Source organism: Tarenaya hassleriana, unplaced genomic scaffold, assembly GCF_000463585.1.
Source record: "Tarenaya hassleriana unplaced genomic scaffold, ASM46358v1 Cleome1, whole genome shotgun sequence".
Classification (NCBI taxonomy): domain Eukaryota; kingdom Viridiplantae; phylum Streptophyta; class Magnoliopsida; order Brassicales; family Cleomaceae; genus Tarenaya; species Tarenaya hassleriana.
The window spans coordinates 5,826,735-5,851,026 of record NW_010960187.1 but is presented as its reverse complement, the minus strand read 5'-3'; the positions used below and the strand labels follow the sequence as shown (position 1 = coordinate 5,851,026).

The following is a 24,292-nucleotide window of genomic DNA, read 5'->3' as shown; positions in this document are numbered from 1 at the left end:
GCTCTTCCCTCTCCACGTGCCCTTCTCCTTGACTCGTTGATTCTATCATCCTCACATATATACATATACTTGTATACATATAGATGTGCCATGTTTATGGGTGCATATGTATGCACATGTACACTTCTTTGGAACTAAATGAACGTATGCTTGTATTTTATTTTTTATATGTCAGCCATTCACAGTGGAAATTGAATGATACCGATCTGACAATAAAACAAATAAAACCAGACACTTAATTTACATAAAATTTTTAGAAAATAGAAACATGATCATATAAACAAGAAAATGTTCAATAAAAAAATTAATATAGGATATAAAACACAACGTAAAAATGAATATAGAAAAAATTATCAGAAAAACCAAATATCTAAAATGATGTTCAATACTAGATATCAGAGAGAAAAAAATAGAACTAATATATCTAAAAACACATCATAATTCAATACTAATTGGACATTTATTTAATTATTATGGGTCGAACTTACAATGATTGAGTGCATCAATAAAAGTATTTAGAGCAAAAGCAAAGGGCGTCGATGATGATTGTGCTTCCTTCGAATTCTTCTTCCCCTTATTATCTTTTCCCTTTATTTTTTTTTTCTGGGTTATTTTTTAGTAATATATATATTTATGGGCAATTTAAAGAACACCTGTTCCACCAACCAAGGAGGTTACGTTGATGTTGACTTTTAACTGGATAATACCAAAGGTCAAACATAACAACCTTATGTTCTATTTAGATCTAAAATCGTAATTAATTACGAGCATGTGATAAGACAAATAGGTTTGCGTGTTAAATTAAAATAACTATAATCCATAGATACGTAAAACAAGACACAAGATCCTTTGTAAAATATCACATATAATTAATCCTTTCAAATGGTGTATCATGTATGTATATGTATATATACACACACATACATACACGTTTTGATATGCTCCTTTTCGTACTGCATATAATCTTACATAGAAATTAATTCTCAGTCTTTTGTTTGCAGAATTGTGACGTTTTTTGTAGGTACTTAACATATGCACATATATATATATATGAATATTCCCAAAAAATAAATAATATCAATGAAGTTAATATTGGAAAATGAGATCACTTGATTTCAGGCATTCCAAGGCATGAACTCTCTCAACCCAACGTTTGAGTTAAGGGGGGGGGGGGGGGAAGGACAGCTTGCTTTCAATCCCGAATCACGGATAATTAATTGTTTACATGATTAATTAATCCATTAATTTATTGGCTAATTTAATCGAACCGATCGAGACATGAATACGGCTGAAACAATTTGGCGTGATGCTTGTTTTGATAAATGTTCGGATGTTATTTGTATATATTATTATATTTATCCATACTATCATTGTCGAATAGTTCGTTTTGGAGACGTATTCGTTGTTATAATAGTTGTATGCAATTATATAATTAATCGCATAAGTTACGCAATTTTAAGAAATCTTAATTTATTTAGATAATTAATATTGAAAAAGTATTGTTTAGAATAAAAAGGGAAAAAAACGAGAAGACGGGCTATAGATAACATACAACGGGATGCAAGCTTGGAAAGCATCATAAAGTTTTTGGTTAATTAAAAGAGTAAAAAAATTAGAAATCTTACGCAACATATTAGATATGAAATATGTAAATCAATTATTTTAATGATGATATTGAAATACTATAAAATTTGATTTTCAGATTGATGTGAATTAAATTTAATAATTAGATCAAAATAAATAAATAAATAAATAAATGGACCAACGTCATCCGTCCATATTAAAAAGTTGGAGGAAAAGTATCCCTCAGACGAAATTGATATCTACATCACCTATGTCGGTATATGCATAAGCACAACTTGGATAAAATAATATTAATAATTAATTTAGAAAAATAAGAAACAGAGAATAATTAAGTTGGTAGATTAAACTAATTAATTTAGTTTTGAGTCCCATGTGGAAGGCACCTAATTGCCTCGAATCTTGTCGTGGGTTATGCTTTCTCACGAAGCCAGTACATATATGGTCCCCTCCCCCTTCTAAATTTAATAAACGTAATGTATTCACTTAAATATATATATATATATATATATATATATATATTGTTTTAGATGTTTAATCAAATTTTAAAATAATATAAGATTCCGAATATATTTCTCATTGTCTAAAACGCAGGAGAAATTAAGAACTCGAGACATGTTAAGACAGCAATCGGTAGACGACAAATTAAGCTAATGACAAATTAAGACTCAAACCTCACATGATTAACGGCTTAATCCCTGAGTACTCTTGTGATTATCTTGTTAATCTCAGGTTAATCACCCACATACATAAAAAATAGTCACTGACCCATTTCATAAAAGCAGCTTTACCCTTAATATTTTTGTCGTATGACTATATTGAATAGTATTATACTTTAAATTAATTCCATAAAGTTTCTTGATTTTATTTTTATAAATTTAATTAGCCTCGGTATAAGATTCTTCTTATCCAAACTGTTGGAGCCCCATTTACGAAAGATATAAATAATTTACAGTTTATCCGAGTAAACCTAAGGTTGGGAAAAAATGATACGAAATCCCTTTTGTATTTACAAATAATTAGAAGAAATTTTCCAACATGTCACTTTGAGGGTCAAATTGAAATTTTGTAGTCATATACATATATATATATATATATATATATATATATTAACGGAGAAAAGGGCATAGAATTATTAGATTTCTCATTATTCAACAACATAAACATTATAATATTTATAGGTAAAAAAATAAAATTATATTATCAATATAAATATCTAAAATATAAAAAGAATATCAAATCTAAATATTACGATAATATTCAAAAATATTCTTCAAATCTCTTGATAGATTGGATTATGTTCAAAGATTGAGATTGAGTGATAAGATTGCAAACTTCTCTGAAGTTTTTTTTTTTAAACTCGCAGACTTTATAACGCGAGGTATGTTTTTGTTATAAAGTGATTATTTATACTTCCATTTCGTTATATACACACACAGAGTTGATGTAGGAGTGATTAATTAATTTCAGAAAGTGACTATTTACACACATTTTATTTAGTTAAAAAAAATGGAACCAACGACCAACGAAAACGTAGAAATCTGATAGATTTCCTGAAATGAATATGGAGTCATCTTCATTCTTCACTTGAATCTGTTATTTAAGAGAAAATACTTTTTTTTTCCAGTATCTTTTTAGGGTTATGAAATCTCTTACCCTCCACTGTATTTTTCGTGTGATAAAATATTTTATAACAAAGTGAATACAAAAATATTCCATCGAATTATAACTTCTCTTTTTATTTTACATTTGTAAGTACTTTTCAATGGTCCCCGATGATGCAAACTAAACTTGGCAAATCATATTATTATTATTATTTTTCTTTTGAAAAAAACGTTTGCATATTATTTATATTAAGGGGCGTCCTATATTATTTTTGCAAAGACGGACCAACGTTGGGTTTGGATTAAATTTAGATAACGATCATTCATTGCATATGTTGGGTTGACATATCCTATGGGCCTGGCCATATAAATGGGCCCAATAAACTCAAACCCTCACGAAGCCCATGATGACGGTAACAGATGCATATTGGACGTTCTTTCATATGCTGCGTTCTAAATTAACAAACCGAATTAATTCTGGGATGGATACTGTACGGACTGTCGATGACATGTTCAGTCTTTGATTGAATCGTATCTGATTGTGTTGGACTAGTCAAACAAAACCTAAGCACCGTGATCGACGGTCTGGATCTTCCCTGTGGGTCCCATTCTTGACCAATTACATCCGACGACCGCGGAGCTATCAATTTATTATTCACACCACTGACTAAAAAAATTTAAATTTAAATTCAACATTTTATAGTCTAAACTATAATTTTTCTAAACGAAAATACGAATAATCACGCCGACAGGCGACAGCAAACATGGCTCCCGTTTCATGACTGCAGATTTTCACGAGCAAATATGCGGCGACGACGTGAGGAGTATTAAGAAAATCACTTATATATTGTTAACGATAATAAAAATGTTACAATATATCAGATTATAAAAAATATAACGATTAAACTTAATTAAATCTTGTCTGATAACGTATCCTACATCATCTATTGCAAAAAAATAAAAGTGTTACAATAGCACAATAAAACGGGCAAAATCGGAATTAAAAAATGTATAAAATCATACCGATTATTGGCATACTAGTTTTTCCCCCTATGTATCACGTAAAAGACTAACGGTTGGTTGAGTATAAGATCATCTAAGATAAAGAAGGAATTAATTCACGATGAGATTCAGATTCCAAATGCTAAAAAAAGAAAAAGAAAATATTATTTTACGATAATCTAATAAAGTCGTGATTATCTAGTAGTAATATATCCGTGTATATCTTAATTTTATCCTGAGAGATTAGAATTTATCTAGATTTAGATTCAAAATATAAAAGAAAAAACTATGGTTGTCAATGATAAACATTAATATCGAGTTTTTCAATATGTGAATTTGGTTTTTTTTCCCTTTATTTGGAACCCTATCCTCATCGATGGTTTCCTGAACGATGGATTGTGGGGACATGACATTTGTGCTTGTGCTTTCGCCACTGTCCATTTTGTTCTACGTGACAACCATTACAGTCATGTTGCTAAAAACACAGAGAGAAGAAATATCTATTATCTAGAATCGATGCCAAAAATATCTACTTGGGTTGGGACCGACTTCCCGTGCCAACGGAGTCGTCAACGGCCGTTACTAAGCTGCTAACGGCGTTAATTTTCCTTGTTTTGCAACAGCACAGCAACTACAGCAGCATTAACACTCGTGGCAACCAGTTCTGGTGCCACGTAGGATCTCTGACCGACTTTTGCTCTGGTGTACGGACAGTTAGATTCTTCTTCAAGGTGGTAGTTAATTCCTCTTTTTTAGAAATATGTACAGCAGAAAAAAATTTGTTAGAAAAGTACCATAAAATTCAAACATTGATTTTCATTTAAAAATTGCGAGGAAAATCAACGTCTGCTTACAATTTAGAGGAATAAATTTGCATCGGTTTCCCTTGGATTTTTTTTTCTCTTCCTCGATCGAGTAGTGGCACGGACAGGTCAGCTAGCTGCTGTTAATTTCAAGAGATGGGCCCAAGACGTTACCGAAATAATGGAAAAAGTAGAAATGTATAAAAAGTTAATTACAAATATTTATCCGAAATAAATTCTATCGATGCAAGTCTATATATTTTATAATTTAAGGCAGACTTTGAAGTCAAGAACATGGTAAGCTTTATTTCCGGTCGGGAGACAGAGATAAGATATAGAAATAGAGACCAAGAAAAGTCCGGTTTTTAGAGAGAGAAATCGGAGGATGAGTTGTTTGCTCGTCTTTTCATGTTTCTCGAAGGCCTGAGGACAGAGAAGAGGAAGAAGAAGAAGAGGAATAGAAAGGGTCCGTGAGTTTCGGACAGGAAGAGACGAGAGGTTCTGTTTTAGGGTTCTTAGGTATCTGAAAGAAGAAGACGAAGATGGGATTGCCAGATTGCTCTGATGAATATGAGAAGCTCGTTGTAAGGATGAACATGCCCAGGTAATACTCTCTCTCTCTCTCTCTCTAAAATAACAGTAATCTTTTTTTCTATGCACAATGTTTCTGATTCAATCTTTATTTTTTCATGTGATTCTATTGGCGAAATTCTGGGTTTCTCCTCGATCTTGGCAGATGCTCATAAGGATTTCTAATCGATATTCCCGATTTCCTTTTTCTCTGTTGGCATCCAAATCATGCGGATTCTTGATTTCTTTCTTCATTAATATCTAATAATTTTACAATTTTTTTTTCTTTGGTGAATATGCATGTCATCTTACATGGCTCTAAGCCTCTGTTATTGATCAGAAAAAGGCTGAGTACGCCGAATTAAATCTCTATAATATTCAAATCAACAGTCTTTTTTTTTCCTCTAAATTAATTGGCAATTTCAATTACTTGTATAATTTTTTTTGGCTGTCGCAAGACACTCAGATTTAATGGTCAATGTCTTTTTTGTCATCCACAGGGTCTTGATCGACAATGGAGTTTGCCCTAATTCGACCGTCGTTAAGGTTTCTTGCTTTTACGCAACCTTATTATGTTTCGTCTCCCTTTTTCCCATTTTTTTTTAAATCGAAATTTCAATATCGATGTTTCTCGTTGATTTACTTATATATTTTTTTCTTCTGCTGATTATATCAGATCGATAGCGCGAGAAGTCAGGGCATACTGCTAGAGTCCGTACAGCTTCTCACCGATATGAATCTTTGGATCCGAAAAGCTTACATTTCCGCCGACGGGAAATGGATCATGGACGGTAATTACCTGTAATTAACATCCATAACCACTGATTAGAGTTAAGTAATTCTATCACCACTCGAATTCAAATTGCAAGATCACTCTCGTTCTTTGTCTTGGGATCGAATAATGTGCAGTTTTTCATGTGACGGATTCGAAGGGGAACAAATTAACTGACGAAAACCTCATCAGTTATATAGAAAAGGTACTTTAATTACATCCTTAATGGTATTAAACAATACGTTAATTATGCGGACAATATTGTTATTGGAACACGAATAAACCGACGCTTTTTTTTTTTGGTCATAGTCGATCGAGTCATCTCATTACGCTAGAACCGAAGGGTACACCGGTTTAACCACCCTGGAGTTAACCGGAACAGACCGTATCGGTTTACTCTCGGAGGTTTTCGCTGTCCTGGCCGACCTGCATTGCGATGTTGTCGAGGCCAAGGCCTGGACACACAATGGCCGAATCGCCTCATTGATCTACATGAAAGACGGTAAAGACAATAATTTGGGAAATATCTCACTTGAATTTTCCATTGAAATCGTAGTTTGAATACTTACATATTTGTTTATATATATATATATATAATAGGTAATTCAGGGACACCGATCGAAGGTGATTCCGACAGGGTCCAACGGATAGAATGGCAGTTGCGTAACTTGCTTAAAGGAGACGACGGTTACCGCAGCGCCACGAGAACGTGTGTATTGCTGGACGGACGTACTCATGTGGAGAGAAGGCTGCACCAGATGATGTTCATGGACCGGGACTACGAGAAGAAATCGAATCCCAAGAAATCTCCGGTCGTGTCGGTACAGAACCTTCTGAGACGAGGGTATTCTGTCGTGACATTGCAATGCAAAGATCGGATGAAACTCCTTTTCGACGTCGTTTCCACGTTAACCGATATGGCCTACGTCGTGTTCCATGCTTCTGTCCGAACAGTTGGTGACGACGCTTTCTTCGTACGTTCTTTTCTACTCAAAGTGATTCGATGTCATTCTGTTTTGTTTTCTTTTTTGGTTTGATTTGGGTCGGTTCGATTTTCGGTTTTCAGGAATTCTACATCAGGCATACCGATGGTGCTCCGGTTAATTCAGAACCGGAGAGGCAACGTTTGATACAATGCTTACAAGCTGCAGTAGAAAGAAGGACGTCCAAGGTGATATATATTATGTTAACCAGGTTAAGAACTAAACCGACCAGTTTAAAAACTTTTCGGTATAGTCTAATTTCTTTCCGGTTTTGTGGTTTCTTTTCGCAGGGTGTGAGGTTGGAACTATGCACATCGGATAGACCAGCGTTGTTAGCGGAGGTAACTCGGATCTTCAGAGAAAACGGATTGAACGTTGCGAGAGCCGAGATATCGACCAAAGACAGTGTGGCCACAAACGTTTTCTACGTCACCGACGCGAATGGGAACCGAGCTGACCCGAAAATAATCGAAACGGTTAGAGAAAAGATCGGATTTAACCACTTGAACGTGAGAGAACCGTGGCCGGAGATTTCCCGGCGGACGTCGGAGGAAGAACTGTCGGAAACGCAGCGGTACGGGGGCGGCGGAGGGACAGTGTTGGTGTCACTTGGGAGCTTGGTTCTAAGAAATCTCTACCATTTGGGTTTGATCAAATCATATTTCTAGTGAAGATTAAGATTAGGGTTTACGAGGAATTATAACCGGTCAATGTCGTCAGACCAATTCAATCATGTGTTTGGTATATCGATGCGGTCGAATCAGGTTAGGTTAGGTGGCAATATTGGTATTTTCTGTTTGTTTGGAGGTTATTATTGTACATAGAAGCAAAAAAGAAGTGATGTGTTAGAAAATATATTTAGTGATCGGTGTTATTGTTAGGTTAGATCTTTGGTGTACATATGTTTTTAATTATATTTTAAATTGTAGTGTACATATGTAACCTATGTTCGTTATAAAAAAATTTGGTCAGTGAAGAATTCAATAGCTTTGGACTTTTGTGTACGAAGAACATGTGGGGTCCATTTAAGTTGAATAAGTATGAATCTTGCAACGAAGTTATTGTTTGATTTGTTATAGGTTATTCTATGTGGTATTTCTTACAAAAATAATTAAATAAATCAGCCTTTTAGTGTAATAGCAATGTGTGTTACTGTGTTTGATGACATTGATATGATGACGTCTTTTTTTTTAATATATATTTTAGTAATAACCTAATTTAGCATAACACGTTATATAATATTATAAAGTTGGTGCACAGCTGCATAATCTTGGTCAGTTTATTTCGAAACCGTAATATATCATAAAAGAAACACGTTTAGTACAAAGATTATACGTTCCTTGATGGTCAAATTTTCTATATTTTTTTACAGCGGTGAAAAGGTCATTTTGTGTTCGTTTTAAGATGTTTCTGAATAATTGATGTTTTTAAAATTAAGGGGTTTTTTTTGGATATATTTTTTTTAAATATATATTTAGTGTTATTCATCATACCGTTTTGTCTGGGCAATTCTTTAAAAAAAAAATCAGTATAAAGTTCACGCATATTTTTATGGGCTTTCTTAGGCCCATAATGTAACACGTTAGGCCTTAGCCATTAGTGGTAGAGTGTTTCAATTATTTATTTTAAAATTTATGTGCACATATTCTTTTCGGATCAAATTATATACATAATACGTACACATACATATACTCGTGATCAAATGTTGACGTAAATATTATATAACCTAATTTGAACGGATTGATGGCTAATTTTTACGAGAACTTTATATTTTTTATAGAAAAACATAATAACTTAATTAATATCATATATAATAAATTCAGGGGAAAATCATTTTTGTAATTGGGAGCCACAACAAATTTTATCAATTACTTCGAAGGCACGCGGAGAATATTATAATCGTATAAAGGCTAACATGATGGGTATTACAAATATTGTCAAATTGTGATGATAATCTTGTTTAATAAATAAATAAATAAGTATTCCAAATTAAAATAACCAATGAAAGTTGAACATAAACGCATATGCAATTTCAATTAAGTTAACCGATGAATCACATCTAGTTTGATGAATAAAAATAAATATGATTTAGTAACCATTATTTAATAACAAATAAATGATATTTCTATCGAAAAATAATATATTTATATAAAGAGGGTAACTTTTTTTTTTCCTTCAAGGCCCCCTAGTATCTTTAAAATTTTTAATCAAGTGGTATTAATAAATGGAAGTAAATAGCAAATAAATATCTACATGAAATATACGGTTTGTCCATTATTATTAAAATAACATTTTCAGTACCAATTTATCTTTTTCTATGAGCTGTATAAAGAAAAAAAGTTAGGTCAGAATACCGACCACAATTATAAATGAGAAATTAAAATAATATAAAAGTCATGTGAAATCTAGTTATAAATAAGTACTCAAACAGTTATTTTTTTAAATAATAGCAATAAAATAAAGTTGTGGAGGAAATGCACATCACTAATATTTATTTATTTATTTAACTTATAAATTATTCTAACGGCCCAAAATTAAATTAGACAATTAACAAATGGTTCGTTCTTATCTAAACAACGATTTATTTGATTTATTTTATAATTTTTTTTGCAAATTAGAATTTTTCATTTCTGGGTCAATGCTTTGTGGTCCCGAAATAAATTATATTTTAATAATTTATGATAATGATTACTTCCATTTTCTGCAACTGAAATAATTTTATTAATTCTTTAAAAAGTAATTCAAACCTTTGGTGAAGAAATTTATTTATTCTCGTCATAAATATAAAAACGTACAAATTTATACATGTATAAATAACTACTAATATGAGTTTAGCTGATACATGATTGAGTAAAGTAAAATAATGCCTCGCGCATTTAAATTGATAATCCGTGTAATATTTAAAATTCTGATATTTATTAATTTTTTCATACATTAATCGATTTTGGGAATTAACTATCCTTTAGCATATAATAAATATAGAAAGAAAGTAAACCTGAAAAAAATTTGATATTAATTCAGAATGATAATACAAACAATTAGTAATATGCACATTTTCTTTTATAAAAATTACCTTTTTACATTGTTAAAATAATTTGATGATGAAAATAGTGGTCGCATGAATTTGTAAGATTTGATATTAGTATATTAGCCATTGACATGAATTGGGAATTATTCATTCCAATTATTTCTTAAAAAATAATTACATGTCAGAATGTGGAATGAATTACTAAGAAAATACCTCATATTCTTAATATATTTGAAGAATCTATTTCAAATGTTTTTTGGTATTTTGTTGATTTGTTTGTGCTGTATTTAATTTGAATACCGTGACCAATTCAATGTTTTTGGAAAAAAAAAACATATTTCCAAAAATGGTGTGGTTATTATAATAAATTATTTTTTTAATCCATCATATTCTAGTATTTTTCGAATTAAAATTTATGTATAAAATTGATATATATATATATATATAAATAATTAAATGCAATTTAAATTTGTATTATTATTATTATTTTCATATTTAGGTTAAAGTTAATATAATTATTTATTAGATATTCTATTTAATTTGGTTTTATATATTTTTATTTTATTTTTAGTATGCATTCGATAATGTATTTTTATATATTTAAGTTAAAATAGTCAAGAGAATATAAATGATATCAAATACCATATTAATTAACTTCAAAATATACAATTTTCACTCTAAAGTCACCAAGTAAATATTGTTCTAACATCAAATAATTGGGGGGCGGGGGATTGAATGAATCTCGTTTTTTTTTTGTCCGTGGTAAATGTTTTTTAACTATAGAAAACGTTATTTTCAGTGTTTAATGGAAATTAACTACTGAAACAGGGACACAATGTTTAATCGGACACTTAAAATATAAATTTTCAAAATTTTATGAATCATCTGAGTAATTTTAAAAGGCATTTTTTAGCCCCTCCGCATTAAATTTCTTCTGTATTATTTTTTATATTGGGCATTAAACAAATTTATTTTATATTTTATTAACAGTCTATACTCTGTCTACGAAAATTTTGATGTTTATAGTTATACCTTATACGAATGCATGCTTAGTTAATACACAAAATTTGCTAAAAGAAATATTAAAGTAAATTGATTTACCACAATGATTATTCATTGGAAATATTAGGTTCAATATAGTTTTCATAAAGAATTACAAAGTGGAAATAATGTCCATACGAAGCCTTTTTTTTTTGTAAAACATATGGAGTCTAGACATTTTTGGCATATTTATTACTAATGTTTATTATTTTTTACAATTATATTGAAATTGCATTTATGATCTTTATACGCTTGGATGGCCCCATGTTATTGTCATGCTCGCCTTTGGCCCCTTCTCTCTTTTTCCCCCCGGAATTTCTTTACCAAAATTAAGTTGTATTTAATATAACTTATTAACAAATTTAGGACCCTAATTTTACTTGCCCTTTACTCCACACATTTAACTAAAAAAGAGTTTAGTAATAATAATAATAACGCAGCAAAAAAAAAACCAATAATATTATCTGCAGATTGCAGACAACATTTTATTGTCTTTTAAAAAAAATTCAAAACTAAAGAGCAGAAAAGAAATTAGTATACCCACTTTCGGTTATTTCTACGATATTATTTTACTATTTATTGTCATTTATTTATTAATTTCCCCCCCCCCCCATCGGATTCCAGCTAAAAACACGAATTTCTATATATTCCGAAATTTTAAAATGGAGATTTATGGTGAGAGATATTATAACCTCCTATTAAATACATTTCCTTTTTATATTGCTTTATTTCTTCATTATTAAAATAACAATGCAGACTTGGGAAGAAGTAGGAAGGAAATTGGATGAAACAAATATATAAAAAAAAAAACCTTTTTAATGTCACCATTTCCAAATTTAAAAATCCTGTTTCTATTTTTTTTCTTTCTAAATCACACAGCATAAATAAATCTAATTTCCCTCAGTTTCTTCACCAAAATTTTCCCATTTTCCTCATAATTTCCAGGTTCTGTTCTGAGAAATATTTTTCTTCCCAAAATCTTTTTTTTTTTCATAATTTCCAGACATATAATTTTCCATCAAGCCTTGTTATATACTTTAATTTTAATTTTTTTTAGATATATTTCTTTTTCTTTTTCTTCCGTCTTGTTCTAGTTCTGGTCTAGCTGTTTTCCTTAAGTTTTCTGTTCTGTGTTGAATGATTTTAGCTTTGCTTGTAGAAAGAATTCGGTCGTAGTTCGTCTCAAACAAATCTACATGGGTTTTTGAAAAAAAAGAGAAAAGATTTAATGGTTTTAGATATGGAGTCTACCGGAGTAGTCAGAACAACCGCCGGAGGTGGAGGCGGAGTCACGGTGGTGGGATCCGACGCGCCGTCAGACTTCCACATAGCTCCGAGGACGGAGGGCTCGAACCCACCTCCCATCTCCGCCGCTCCTTTGGCGCCGCCGACCACCGGAGCAGCTCCACCTCAGAATCCCACGGCGGCGACGGAGGGTCTCTCCGGCGGACCGATGAGGAAGAAGCGTGGACGGCCCAGGAAGTACGGACCCGACGGGAAGGTGGTGGCTCTGTCTCCTAAGCCGATATCGTCGGCGCCTCCGCCGGCGTCTCACGTGATCGATTTCTCGGCGTCGGAGAAACGCGGCAAAGTGAAACCCGCCGGCTCCTTCAGCAGGTCAAAGTACCAGTTCGAGAATTTAGGTAAATCTCTGCAATTTTTTTAAAATTTTTCCTTTGATTTACAAAAAAAAAAAAAGGACAGATCTTGTCTGAATTCTTCGGAATCTTTTTTTTTTCCTGGGAGTTAATGTTACATGCATGCTTGTAGTCTTGTAGATGTGGGGTCTCGTTCTTATGTCTCTCTCTTTTTGATACGTATACAATTTTGTACATAAGCGTACGAACAGTATGTATCGCTATATCCTTTAATACCGTATTTGAACTCGAGAGGAGAGAGTTAAGTTAATTTCCGAAAGATCAATAAGTGTATGTATATTCTAAAAATTCAAAGCAAAACGCGTAAAAAGTAATGTGAATTTGTGAACCGACCCTTACCATAGGTTTTATAATAAGTTGCACCGTTTTTTGAAGGTGAATGGGCCGCTTGCTCTGTCGGGGCCAATTTCACGCCTCATGTCATTACAGTGAACGCCGGCGAGGTAAGCTGAATCGATCTGATTCTAACCCTAATCCTGTTTTTTTTTTTTGTGTTAGAACTTAGAATGATGTCATAGTTTGGTAAATTGGTTTAGGATGTAACGATGAAGATAATCTCGTTTTCGCAACAAGGGCCTCGTGCCATTTGCGTTCTATCTGCAAACGGCGTTATCTCGAGCGTCACGCTTCGCCAGCCCGATTCCTCGGGCGGTACATTGACGTACGAGGTGATTCAATCTCTGTAAATTCTCTTGCCGTTTTCTAGTTTCGACCATTCGATTACGTCTATCAATATCTGATGGAATGTTGATGTTTAAAGGGTCGGTTCGAGATACTATCATTGTCAGGATCGTTCATGCCTAACAATATCGGCGGGACTCGAAGCAGAACCGGAGGAATGAGTGTCTCGTTGGTAAGCCCCGACGGTCGTGTCATAGGTGGCGGAGTCGCTGGTCTATTGGTTGCTGCTAGCCCTGTTCAGGTTTTCCCCCGATCCCTCTCCCCCGCATTTTACCTGCTTTCCTTTATTTCCTTTTCGGGTTTTCGGATAACAAGAGGCGAATCCCGAGCCTTATCGCTCGATACATCTGCCTCGGTATTCCCTTGGCGCTTTTGCTTATAAGAACGTCAGTATCGAATCTGCTGTCCCGTAGTTTTCTCTTTAACATCGAGATTTACGTTAAGCTTCGGTCCTGATCCATTTGTATCGTTTCCAGGTCGTAGTAGGGAGTTTCCTACCCGCCGGGACGAACCAACAAGATCAGAAACCGAAGAAGCAGAAGCTCGATTTCGTATCGGCTCCGACTGCAGCTATCCCGATTTCCAGCGCATCCGACCCTCGGGTGACCGTTCCTGTCCCCGTCTCAACTATTCAGACAGATACGTGGCCGCCGATACCTTCTGATCCAAGAAACAAACCCTCTGACATTAACGTCTCCTTAACTTGAACGTTTTGACAATGCCCATTTTGCTACCTACCCTCTTCTGTTGTTCTTCTTCCTCTACGAATCTCTCTGTAGATCTCCTGTGTTCTTCTTTCCAGATTAGGGTTCTTCGCCAGCTGATCTTTTAGGTTTTAGGGTTTTTGTTTCGGTTTCGGTTTTCTATGTTAGTCGGATTTTTTCACTCGAGTGTGAAATGAATCATCTGTGTTCCCTGAATTCGTTCTTTCCGATGGTTTAACCGGTTCTCATCAAATCAGTTCTCGGATACCAAAAATAAGACTACTTATACCGGATAACCGACACTGATGATCCTAAACCAAAACTTTTTGAACTACAAAATTTCAGGTTTCAAACCTAAACCGGGAATTTCCACAGGGACCGGGTACAGATTCGACATTGAAATTACACGGATTCGACCCAGCTACAAGCAAGCGTCTTGCACAATTTCTTCTCTTCCATGGCCTTTCTCAGTTTCTGGGCATCGTCCCATCTTCCGACCGATGTATAGATGTTTGCAAGGAGCGAAAGATAACCGGATGGATCGTTCTCGAGTTTGAGGCAGCGCCCACACGCGATTTCCCCGAACTCGACGCTGTTGTGTAAGGCACTGGCTAAGAGCAAAGCTCCCCATACTCCAGCGTTTGGCTGCATCGGCATACTCGTGATCAGCTCATATGCTTCCTCTAGTTTCCCGGATCGTCCCAACGTATCGACCATTATCCCGTAATGATCGACGGAAGGTTCGAGATCGTAGTCTTTCATGGAGATGAAGCATTTGTGGCCATCTTCAACCAGGCCACTGTGGCTATAAGCTGACAGAAGTCCAGTGAACGTTACAGAATTCGGCCGGATCTTCTTTTCGATCATTTCTTGAAAAAAGCCGATTGCTTCTTTCGTTTTGCCGTTGATTCCGCAGCCCATGATCATTGTTGAGTAAGAAACCGTATCCTTTCTGTTCAAACCGTTGAACAGATCGAATGCCTTGGCAAAGTTCCCACCTTTCATGTAAAGATCGATCAGAGCTGTTCTCGTAAGACCATCCATTTGGATCTCGTGTTCCAACATATACTTCTCGACCCACAAGCCAAATCTCGTGTCACCCAATTGCGAACAAGCCGATATAACACTCGAGAGCGTGATCTCATCTGGCTGAATCTGTGATCGAGTCTTGAGCATCTCCGAGAATAGTTTCAAAGCTTCCTCCGGCTGGCCGTTCTGAGCATAGCAAGCTATGATCGAATTGTACATGCCTTTGTCTTTCTTGCGGATCTGGCTGAAGAGCTCCTTGGCGGATTGAACATCACCCGATTTCGCATACCCTGAAATCATCGTAGTCCAAGAAATACCGTTCTTCTCGGGCATTGCATCGAAGAAGGTTCTTGCTGCTTCAGTTTCCTTGCATTCGACATATCCACTGATCATTATATTCCAAGAAGCCGGGCTTTTCTCAGGTATTAGCTGAAACAGAGAACATGCACTATCCATGTCACCTGCCTGTGTATAACTCGAAAGAATCGAATTCCATGACACAACATCTTTCTGAGGAATCTTGTCGAAAACTCGACGAGCTTCCTCCAAATCCCCGCTTTTCAGATACCCAGACAAAATCGAGTTCCAAGAAACTACGTTCTTCTCTGCAACATCAACAAAAGCTTTCTCTGCCATTTCCATGTCACCCAGTTTAGAATACAAATCCACCAAGCCCGTTTGTGCGTAAACACAGCCACAGAACCCGAGTTTAAGAACCTGAGCGTGAACCAATGTACCGGCAATCTTGCTCTCCATCCGAGCACATGCTCTTAATGTCGAGGTTATGGCATGTGAACTTGGAGAAATACCGAATTGGAGCATCTCGATGTAAAGGTGGAACGCTTCTTTGAACTGCTCATGCCGGCTCAAGAACCGGATTACACATCCCCAAGAGAAAGAATCCGGATTCCGCAAACCGTAAAGGATTCTCTTGACATAATTCGAGATCTTTCTAGAGTAATCATGTGTGGAGTGAAGAGTTCGGTGGATCAAGACGGGTTCCAGATGGTTATAGCCGGTAACAACTAGCCGTGAATGAACTTGCTGCGCTTGTTCAAGCACTACACAGTTGTCAAGGAAGAACTTCAGCCTCGAACCCGACATTTCATTTGTCAATTTTTTGCCTGAAATGATTGTTTCAGCATTATCTGTAGTAATCTGATATGATCTTCCATAAACAGCTTAGCTTACCAGAGAAAACGCCATAGACATTGAAGATCATAATGAAGAACTACTAAACATTCTGCTCCCGACATTGAATTCTGAACGATGACTCTCTGCAATGAACGCTACTGCTCCCAGGTATCGAAGGAAAGGGATAAACATGAAACAGCTCTAATTCCACGAATCAAAATCCCAAACATATAAATTGCTTCTTTTTACAATACCTTGCATAAAACCCTGATACGGATTAGGGTTTAAGCCAAAACATCACGGGAAATTCAAGCCTCGAGTTGCTTTCACAATCTGGGACAGGAAAAAGTCTGAAACTTTAGATTGAAATTAGAGGAGAATAGGAGTACCCACTTCGAATTTGTGGGGTTTATGCATCTAGAACAGAGATTTGCGGTCGCCGACCGACGTGGAAACGAGCTTGATCCGTCTGCGGCATCGAAGAACGTTGCTCAAATGTCTCATTTAGCGCAGAAAGCAATCCACGCGCACGGCACGGACCGAGAACCCTCTAAGCCGTGCGGAGGGTTCCTTCCCCTCCTCTTTTGCTAATCTTTTAATCTTTTTTTTTTTGTGCTTTTATTTTTGCACGCAGTAAACGGTAATAAAATGATGAAAATTCTTGGACTATACCGGTTCATGAGCAAAACCAATCCCACATAATTATACTTGGGAAAAGAAAAACCGAACCTAAACGGAAAGAGAGGAATCCGGTTTAGGACAATTCACAAGTGTACGCAAAGAGATATAGTTATGTTTGAACTGGCTAGAGTGCAAAAGACATATTATGCGTTTGAATAAAATTATCTAATCTCCATTAATTTCAATTTCGACAATCGAAATGTAGAGTACACGTAAGAGAGATACAAAAAAAAAAAGACAGAGCAAGAAAATGAAGAGTTCGTATGTGAAACGATGACCCGATAGACCATCCATGTACGGACAATTCCTCCGACCTTAGTCATCTTCTAACGCCGAGTGAATCAACCTAAACATAATCAATAAGGTTTCAGATTTCATTTCATAACCAAAAAAAAAAAAGAGATTAGGGTTTTGATATGTACCAAAATGTGGTGATGAAGAGGAAGAGAGCGATGTGGCCGAGTTTGAAAAGCCGTCTCTTTTGCTCCCGTTTGAGCGAATTGTATATCTCCGTAACATCCGTTAGGTGTTCCTTGCTCGTATAGCTTGATCCCCGAGACAAAAAGAGTCGATACCACATCTCAAAAATCATACAAGCTTATCATAAATATAACGTTAACCAACCGATGATTCGATCTATAGTAGCGATAATTTCACATATTTTTGTCCTTGTATTTTTCGGTACAATGTATGGTTTTGCATTAACCAAGAGCGGGTTCTTATTTCGGTACAATTCGATTTGATAAATATTGAACATCAAAAGCTACTCTATTGTAAGATAATGATTATATTCAATACGAATGATTTCTATGCTCTTTGTATCTAGCGATTTAGTATATCTTATAACAAATGCTTAAGCGAATATGTATGCTTTTTTTCTTTTATCAAGATTTGTAATATATATAACTTACAGTTTGATATTGTAGCAAAGATATGGGAGTGACAAAATGGCCATGAACCAATGTCCGGTTAAGAGATAGAAGATGGTCAGAGCTCCTTGAACCGTGAATTCCGGTATAACCACCCGGTTTATTCTGATTGACGAATCATAAGGATTTACGTAATCGAACTCTAAATCCGACAAGCATACCAGCTGCATAGTAAAAATTTAAAAAAAAGGTATTAAATCGGTAAATTTAATACTGTAACCGATGAATGTCGTATGAAAAAATTATCAAATTTCAAAAGGGTACATACTTAATTTTAAGTAAAATGAAAAAAAATAGCCAAGAAAATGAATTAAAATTGGGATTGTGGATGAAAACGAAAACCTGGTAAACGACGATGATGAGAAGGGACACGAGGAACAAGAAGGAAATCAGCCACGCGAATAGATCGCTCATCCTCCACGGTCGTCCGCCGCCGCCTTCTCCGGCAATCGACTCTTCTCCGAACACGAGATACGGTCGTGTATCTGTTTCTGTTCTGTTCCTGTGTTTTGGGTCAAAGCCTTGAATATTGCAGATAATAGAGATATGGAGAATATTATAATAAATTGGGCATCAAAAAAAATATAATCCCACTGGATCTAGTTGGAATTTTCGAGCTATAACAGATTCCTATTTAAAATGGAAACTTGATTTGTATTTTATTGTATTCCTAATCCATTTTAGCGTTAGAAAACTTTGTGGACGAAGCATATTTTAAGCATAGTGTTTTAGCAATTTTGGTATTAACTTTTTTCCCCCTAATATTCGGTGTAGATATTAAAATTATATAAAATACGTGGTTATGCACAATTAGTCAAAGAACATTGCAAAATTTTTATAACGCATATATTTGTACGTACGCATATACACATATTATATAAAAACTAATTCGAACATTGTAAATGCATTCTAAGATATGTATTATAAATAAATTTTAAATCATCCTAATATTCTTATGCCGTGTTTTTTTTTATTGTCAATGACTCAATAACGATATTATATATTGGGGTTTAATTCTGTCACCTTGTTTCTTTTGTTTTTTCTTGGCTCACATCTCTTCGTGCGTTGACCCTAATGCCGACCACACCGCCTCTATATTATGGTAGGTACCAACCAATAAGCATATTCCCGGAAAATCCTCATATGTATGTATGTATGTATGTATGTATGTATGTATGTATGTATGTATGTATGTATGTATGTATGTATGTATGTATGTATGTATGTATGTATGTATGTATGTATGTATTGTATATATATATATATATATATATATATATATATATATATATATATATAAGGATATTAATGGATCTGTATAATATTAGATAAAATAAAATGTTGTTTCGGGTACTAGATCGAATTCTGAAAATTAAAACTAAGAAATCTTTGCCATACATTGGATCAAAATTCTCAAAAAGTAAATCAATAGAAAAATATTAAACTATATACAGAAAAACAGAACTCTGTAAAATTCTTTTCTGGTTCAGCACCGGTAAGAACTCGGTTAACCGGATGCTATATCAGTTTGTTTTTATTTAACAATTTATAATACAGCAATACAACTTGGACCGGACCGTTTACATCGAACACCGGCCACAAATATACCTATGCTTCTGTGTATTTTTATATAAAAGGTTAAAATTCAAGCAACGCAAGTAAATATTATGCGTAGCTTAAGTATAAATAAGATAAGTTATGGTTACTTGATAGGGCATATATATCCGCAGCATTGTGTTTTGGTTATTCATTGCATGCATACCAATATATTCCATATCTTGGTCGCTCTCCTCACGATCTTCCCGAATTTCCGAGCGATAAAGGATTGAATCACATTCGATGACGGGATGTTTGGTCCGACGGCAACGATCTCAGACACGCAAGGCTTTGGATATTCACTGTCTGCACCCCTCTTCCTGAGGTAGAAGCTTCTACTGCCTGTTTCGCCGATGGTTTCGGCTTTATCCAGACCTAGCAAACAACAATTCGTATGCAGAAACAGTTACAAGAACATGAAAAAGTAGTTCTGTTTCAATCACCCTTTTGCTTCATGTGAAGCATGGACTCTGTGATCTTTCTTGATTCACATGACTCAGGAGGCAAAAGGAAGCTTCTTTTTTTCAGCAAAGTTTGATATGATTTATACGTTTTATCTTAATCTATGTATCGACATGCGAGAAACTTCACGAACCAAGTTCGATAAAATTCACGGTTTTTACTCTGTTTCTGTTCATGCTATCAAGTATGGAACTGATTAGGACTTGACAAAAAGGTTCCTGAACCAAGTTCGGTATACCGATCCTGCATTCTAAACCACGAGTTCTGGCCATGATCAATGTGTCTAAACATGTCCCAAAACCAAACTTTACATTGACCGAGGAACTACAAAGTAGTGTAACTCACATTGGAGGCTGAAATGGGAATGATGAAGCTCAAAGGCGGCATCTTGATCGAGTTTCGGAGTTCTTCCTTCTTCATAGTATTTCCTCACAACAATTTTGATCGTTTCTTCGACATTGCAACCCAGTTTAACCATTGTTCTTACTGGTCCTGGGCTCCCTTCCACAGATACTTTTATCACAACCTTGGCTTCCTTCTTGTAACCCTGATCGAGATATTAACAACATAACCCTGATTCAGAATTCAATCAGAGTTGAACTTCGAGTCAGTGGAATCTACGAATGAAAGAGATCAAATCATGGGTTCATGCAGCATCACTATAACAAATCCGACGAACGTTGAATTCGTAGATTTCTCCAAAAGCTAGATTTCAAAGGAGGACAAGCATCTCGGAAACGCAAGGGCTACCCACTTTGGATCCAATGCGAGAAACATCGATGCTACAATTAAGGACTTACTCTGTATCTTCAACATTTTAGGAATCGCGTCTTCTTCATTTATAATTAAAATCAAAGTATAATTTGGATATTAAACTATTTCCTAAATTAAGGGAAATAGGGATTTTCTTAAAAAAATGGTTTAAAAAAGGAGAGTTATGGGAGTGGAAAAAATTAAGTACCTCATGGTTCATCGAAGAAGGAGAAGACGGCGACGAGAAACCAGACAACGACGGAGAAGAAGCGAAAACCTCCGAACGAATCTGAGGGAAATACGCGATCCCATCGGATTCCTCCGCCGGATAATCACTCATAGGCCGCCGAAACCGCCGCCAAGAAGAAGCGAAAACCTCCGAACGAATCTGAGGGAAATACGCGATCCCATCGGATTCCTCCGCCGGATAATCACTCATAGGCCGCCGAACCCGCCGCCGATCATCATAAAGATCACCGTCTCCGCTGCGGCGGCGGAAATTCGGCTCCGACAAGCTTCGCTCGAGTATCCTGACAGGCTTCGCTCGATTCTTGACTGAAAATCGCTGCTTCACCGGGCGACGGGACCTGGGGCTCCGGCCTCCGCTTCCAACAGGCGCCGGCAGTCTTCTCCGGCGAATCGATTCCGACATTCAGGAAATTCGAGAGAGAGATTTGTGGGGAATAGAGAAGAGTAAAGGTGGGGGAAGTAAAGTAGTTGATTTTGTTGGTTTGCTTGGGATAGAAGAGAAGTTTTGGATTCTCCATTGCTTTCCGCTTTCCCATATATATACACACATATACATATACTTTTATCATTTAATATCAGTCGATGTTAAATATTTCAAAAGATTATCATAAAATCAAATTTTATTTTATTTTTATATGTTTAATATTTATATTAATTAAATAAGATATTGTTTTTATATTTATAAATATATTATAGTATTTTATTTTTAATAAAAAGAGGTTTATTTAATTAGGACAAAACCCTGAAATGTTAAATTTTAATGACGAGATTAGTATTTATTTACAAACAAATATTTATTTTATTGTAAGGAATTGATTGGGGAAAAGGAAATAAAATTTTTATTGGAAAATAGGGTTTCGTGGGCTGAAGGGACATGCAAATTTAATTCTGTCGTCACATCCATTGAACGCGCCCCATGAATTACAACGACGGGCTCCCAAGGTACGTCGCTGACTTTTGAACGGGTTCGTATATTTACCTTTTTGCCCTCCTTTCACTGCATGTATTACTTTTTTTTTAATTGGCAAGGGTATCCATCCATGATCCGTGTATTACTAACAGTTGCATTTTTTATATATTTAAATTTAGGTTCTGGATAAAATAACGTTATGGGCCAATGTCTCACAGATTATTATATGTAACATACGTTATATATATGCGCTGTACGGTAAACTTTTCAATTTCCACAATAAAATTTCTAGTAGGCAGCTCATTCATATAATATAGGATTGTTGTTTTTCAAAATTTTAAAAACTTCAAGTACGTACGAACAAATGGAATAAACAAGTTATTGTCTTTTATTTCATTTGTTATATATATTCCTTAAACCTTTTTGGAATAGCTTTTTTTTTTTAAGTTTTATTATCGTATGTGGAACAAATCGCAAAAAAAAAAGATATGTGCTCGCCTCGCCCGTCAATGTGTGGGCCGGGCCCAAATAAAGCCTCGTAAAGGAAAAATAAAGATAAAATAATATGCCTGAATTGGGAGTGACCTTACGGCCCATTACGGCCCATTTATTACGCCCATGGCCATGCCATGCATGATGCAAGCAACACATGGATCTCATATATGTATGGGATCCAACTTTTATAGATGACCAGGCGGGACCCACGGACATTAAAAAAAAATCTAGGAGGGGGTGACGACTGACGACAACAAAACGGTACCGACTACGACAGACGGAGGGATCTCATTTTGATGCTCAAAACACTCCTTAAATTATGCATAAAGATTTCTTTTTCATTTTGACATCTTAACCAACCGTTGATAAATAAAACTATCATATATTACGTGGCAACAATAACATTCATACATAAATGATAGGATTTTGACGGCCGTGTACAAAATATTAAATTTAATTATTAAAAATTTAAATTTTATATGATAAAAAATTTAAAATTAAATTTAAAAATTCAAATTATATTAAATATTAATATATGTGAATAATATATAGTTCCTTTTAATATAGTATGTTATTATTGAATGTTGTTGTATTTATAATTTATTTAAGATTAGATCACTATATAATTTTAAATTATTTATTTTTCTTATCAATAAAATTTAAAGTAAATCAAATGAAAAGTAAATAATTTAGAACTTTATTAGATTAACAATTGAATGATATATATTTTATATTTTTTTAAGATTTATATTTATTTATTATATAATTTAATTACATATAAATATTTTTATATTAAAATGAATAAAATTTGAGGCCTTCTAATTTTAGGGGTTATGTGTGAATGCATCGGTTCATTAAAACCAATGTATTATTTCTCTCTCTCTCTAATAAACGGCTGCAACTCAATCGATATTATGAATCAATAAACTAACAGATAATTAAATTTAGGATATTAATTATGATATATAGTTTATACATATGTAAGAAAAATAACGAATTAAATAAATAAATAAATAAAAAAAGAAAAACAGACAAATTACAGGGAGGGCCATGACCATCGATGCTCTCTCATTTCGCGTGCTTCTTCCTTTCCTTTTCTTTTCCAAGTTACATATCACAACCACAATCACATATCGGACGAGTAAATTATATATATAAAAAAAAGTTACAACAACCTCTACTTGTATATATTACCAAATATGATATATAACCATCAAGTACATTTTTTATTTTCATGATAAAAATTTCCAAAATCTTTAAGTTATTTGAACAGGAATAATTGATTAATTGGTTTGTTCAATATAATATTTAAATTTATCTTTTTTTTTTCATGTGGTTTCAATTTTTATTATTGGGACAAAGAAGTAGGGGAAATAGTCACGCAACAATTATTTGAAAGCATCAAATCACCAATCTACCAATATCGATTTCTGTCATTTCAAAATAATAGCATATACATACATATATATATATATGTATATGTATATGTATGCATTTATGATGATTCAACTCCCACTTTTGACTTGGTTTAGGCGTTTAGCAAATCCCACTTTTTTTTTTTCTTTTTCTTTTTTCATAATATCTGAATTCAACCCACCATATTCTGAATTCGCTTATTGTGTAACAT

General features: G+C 34.5%; 4 protein-coding genes across 8 annotated transcripts; 2 read left to right on the top strand and 2 right to left on the bottom strand.

Annotated features, from left to right (window-relative positions):
* Positions 1–5,277: 5,277 nt before the first annotated feature.
* Positions 5,278–8,299, top strand: LOC104813966 (ACT domain-containing protein ACR7). Of its 2 annotated transcripts, XM_010541815.1 has the most exons (9): positions 5,279–5,594; positions 5,727–5,911; positions 6,061–6,106; positions 6,237–6,351; positions 6,470–6,537; positions 6,642–6,834; positions 6,933–7,306; positions 7,399–7,503; positions 7,606–8,299. In XM_010541815.1, the coding sequence occupies exons 4-9, from the start codon at positions 6,294–6,296 to the stop codon at positions 7,981–7,983; spliced, it is 1,176 nt and encodes a 391-aa protein (XP_010540117.1). In that variant the 5' UTR covers positions 5,279–5,594; positions 5,727–5,911; positions 6,061–6,106; positions 6,237–6,293; the 3' UTR covers positions 7,984–8,299. The 2 variants fall into 2 exon arrangements, with proteins under 2 accessions (XP_010540109.1, XP_010540117.1); XM_010541807.1 differs by lacking the exon at positions 5,727–5,911 and having other exon boundaries at positions 5,278–5,594.
* Positions 8,300–12,299: 4,000 nt separating this feature from the next.
* On the top strand, positions 12,300–14,643 carry LOC104813959 (AT-hook motif nuclear-localized protein 1-like). The gene is made up of 5 exons (XM_010541793.2): positions 12,300–13,027; positions 13,418–13,485; positions 13,579–13,710; positions 13,803–13,964; positions 14,200–14,643. Exons 1-5 carry the CDS (start codon positions 12,613–12,615, stop codon positions 14,428–14,430), a joined length of 1,008 nt encoding a protein of 335 aa, XP_010540095.1. The 5' UTR covers positions 12,300–12,612; the 3' UTR covers positions 14,431–14,643.
* Positions 14,644–14,720: 77 nt separating this feature from the next.
* LOC104813933 (pentatricopeptide repeat-containing protein At4g22760) lies at positions 14,721–21,762 on the bottom strand. Of its 4 annotated transcripts, XM_010541769.1 has the most exons (5): positions 21,388–21,762; positions 21,220–21,288; positions 20,604–20,805; positions 19,959–20,171; positions 14,721–16,580 (listed from the first exon to the last, which is right to left on the bottom strand). In XM_010541769.1, exons 1-5 carry the CDS (start codon positions 21,661–21,663, stop codon positions 14,830–14,832), a joined length of 2,511 nt encoding a protein of 836 aa, XP_010540071.1. In that variant the 5' UTR covers positions 21,664–21,762; the 3' UTR covers positions 14,721–14,829. The 4 variants fall into 4 exon arrangements, with proteins under 4 accessions (XP_010540071.1, XP_010540052.1, XP_010540043.1 ...); XM_010541750.2 differs by lacking the exons at positions 19,959–20,171; positions 20,604–20,805; positions 21,220–21,288; positions 21,388–21,762 and adding exons at positions 16,648–16,748; positions 16,845–17,144; XM_010541741.2 differs by lacking the exons at positions 19,959–20,171; positions 20,604–20,805; positions 21,220–21,288; positions 21,388–21,762 and adding an exon at positions 16,648–17,144.
* LOC104813950 (protein cornichon homolog 5) lies at positions 17,415–18,929 on the bottom strand. Its single transcript, XM_010541781.2, has 4 exons — positions 18,543–18,929; positions 18,183–18,364; positions 17,694–17,816; positions 17,415–17,617 (listed from the first exon to the last, which is right to left on the bottom strand). Exons 1-4 carry the CDS (start codon positions 18,612–18,614, stop codon positions 17,587–17,589), a joined length of 408 nt encoding a protein of 135 aa, XP_010540083.1. The 5' UTR covers positions 18,615–18,929; the 3' UTR covers positions 17,415–17,586.
* Positions 21,763–24,292: the final 2,530 nt, after the last annotated feature.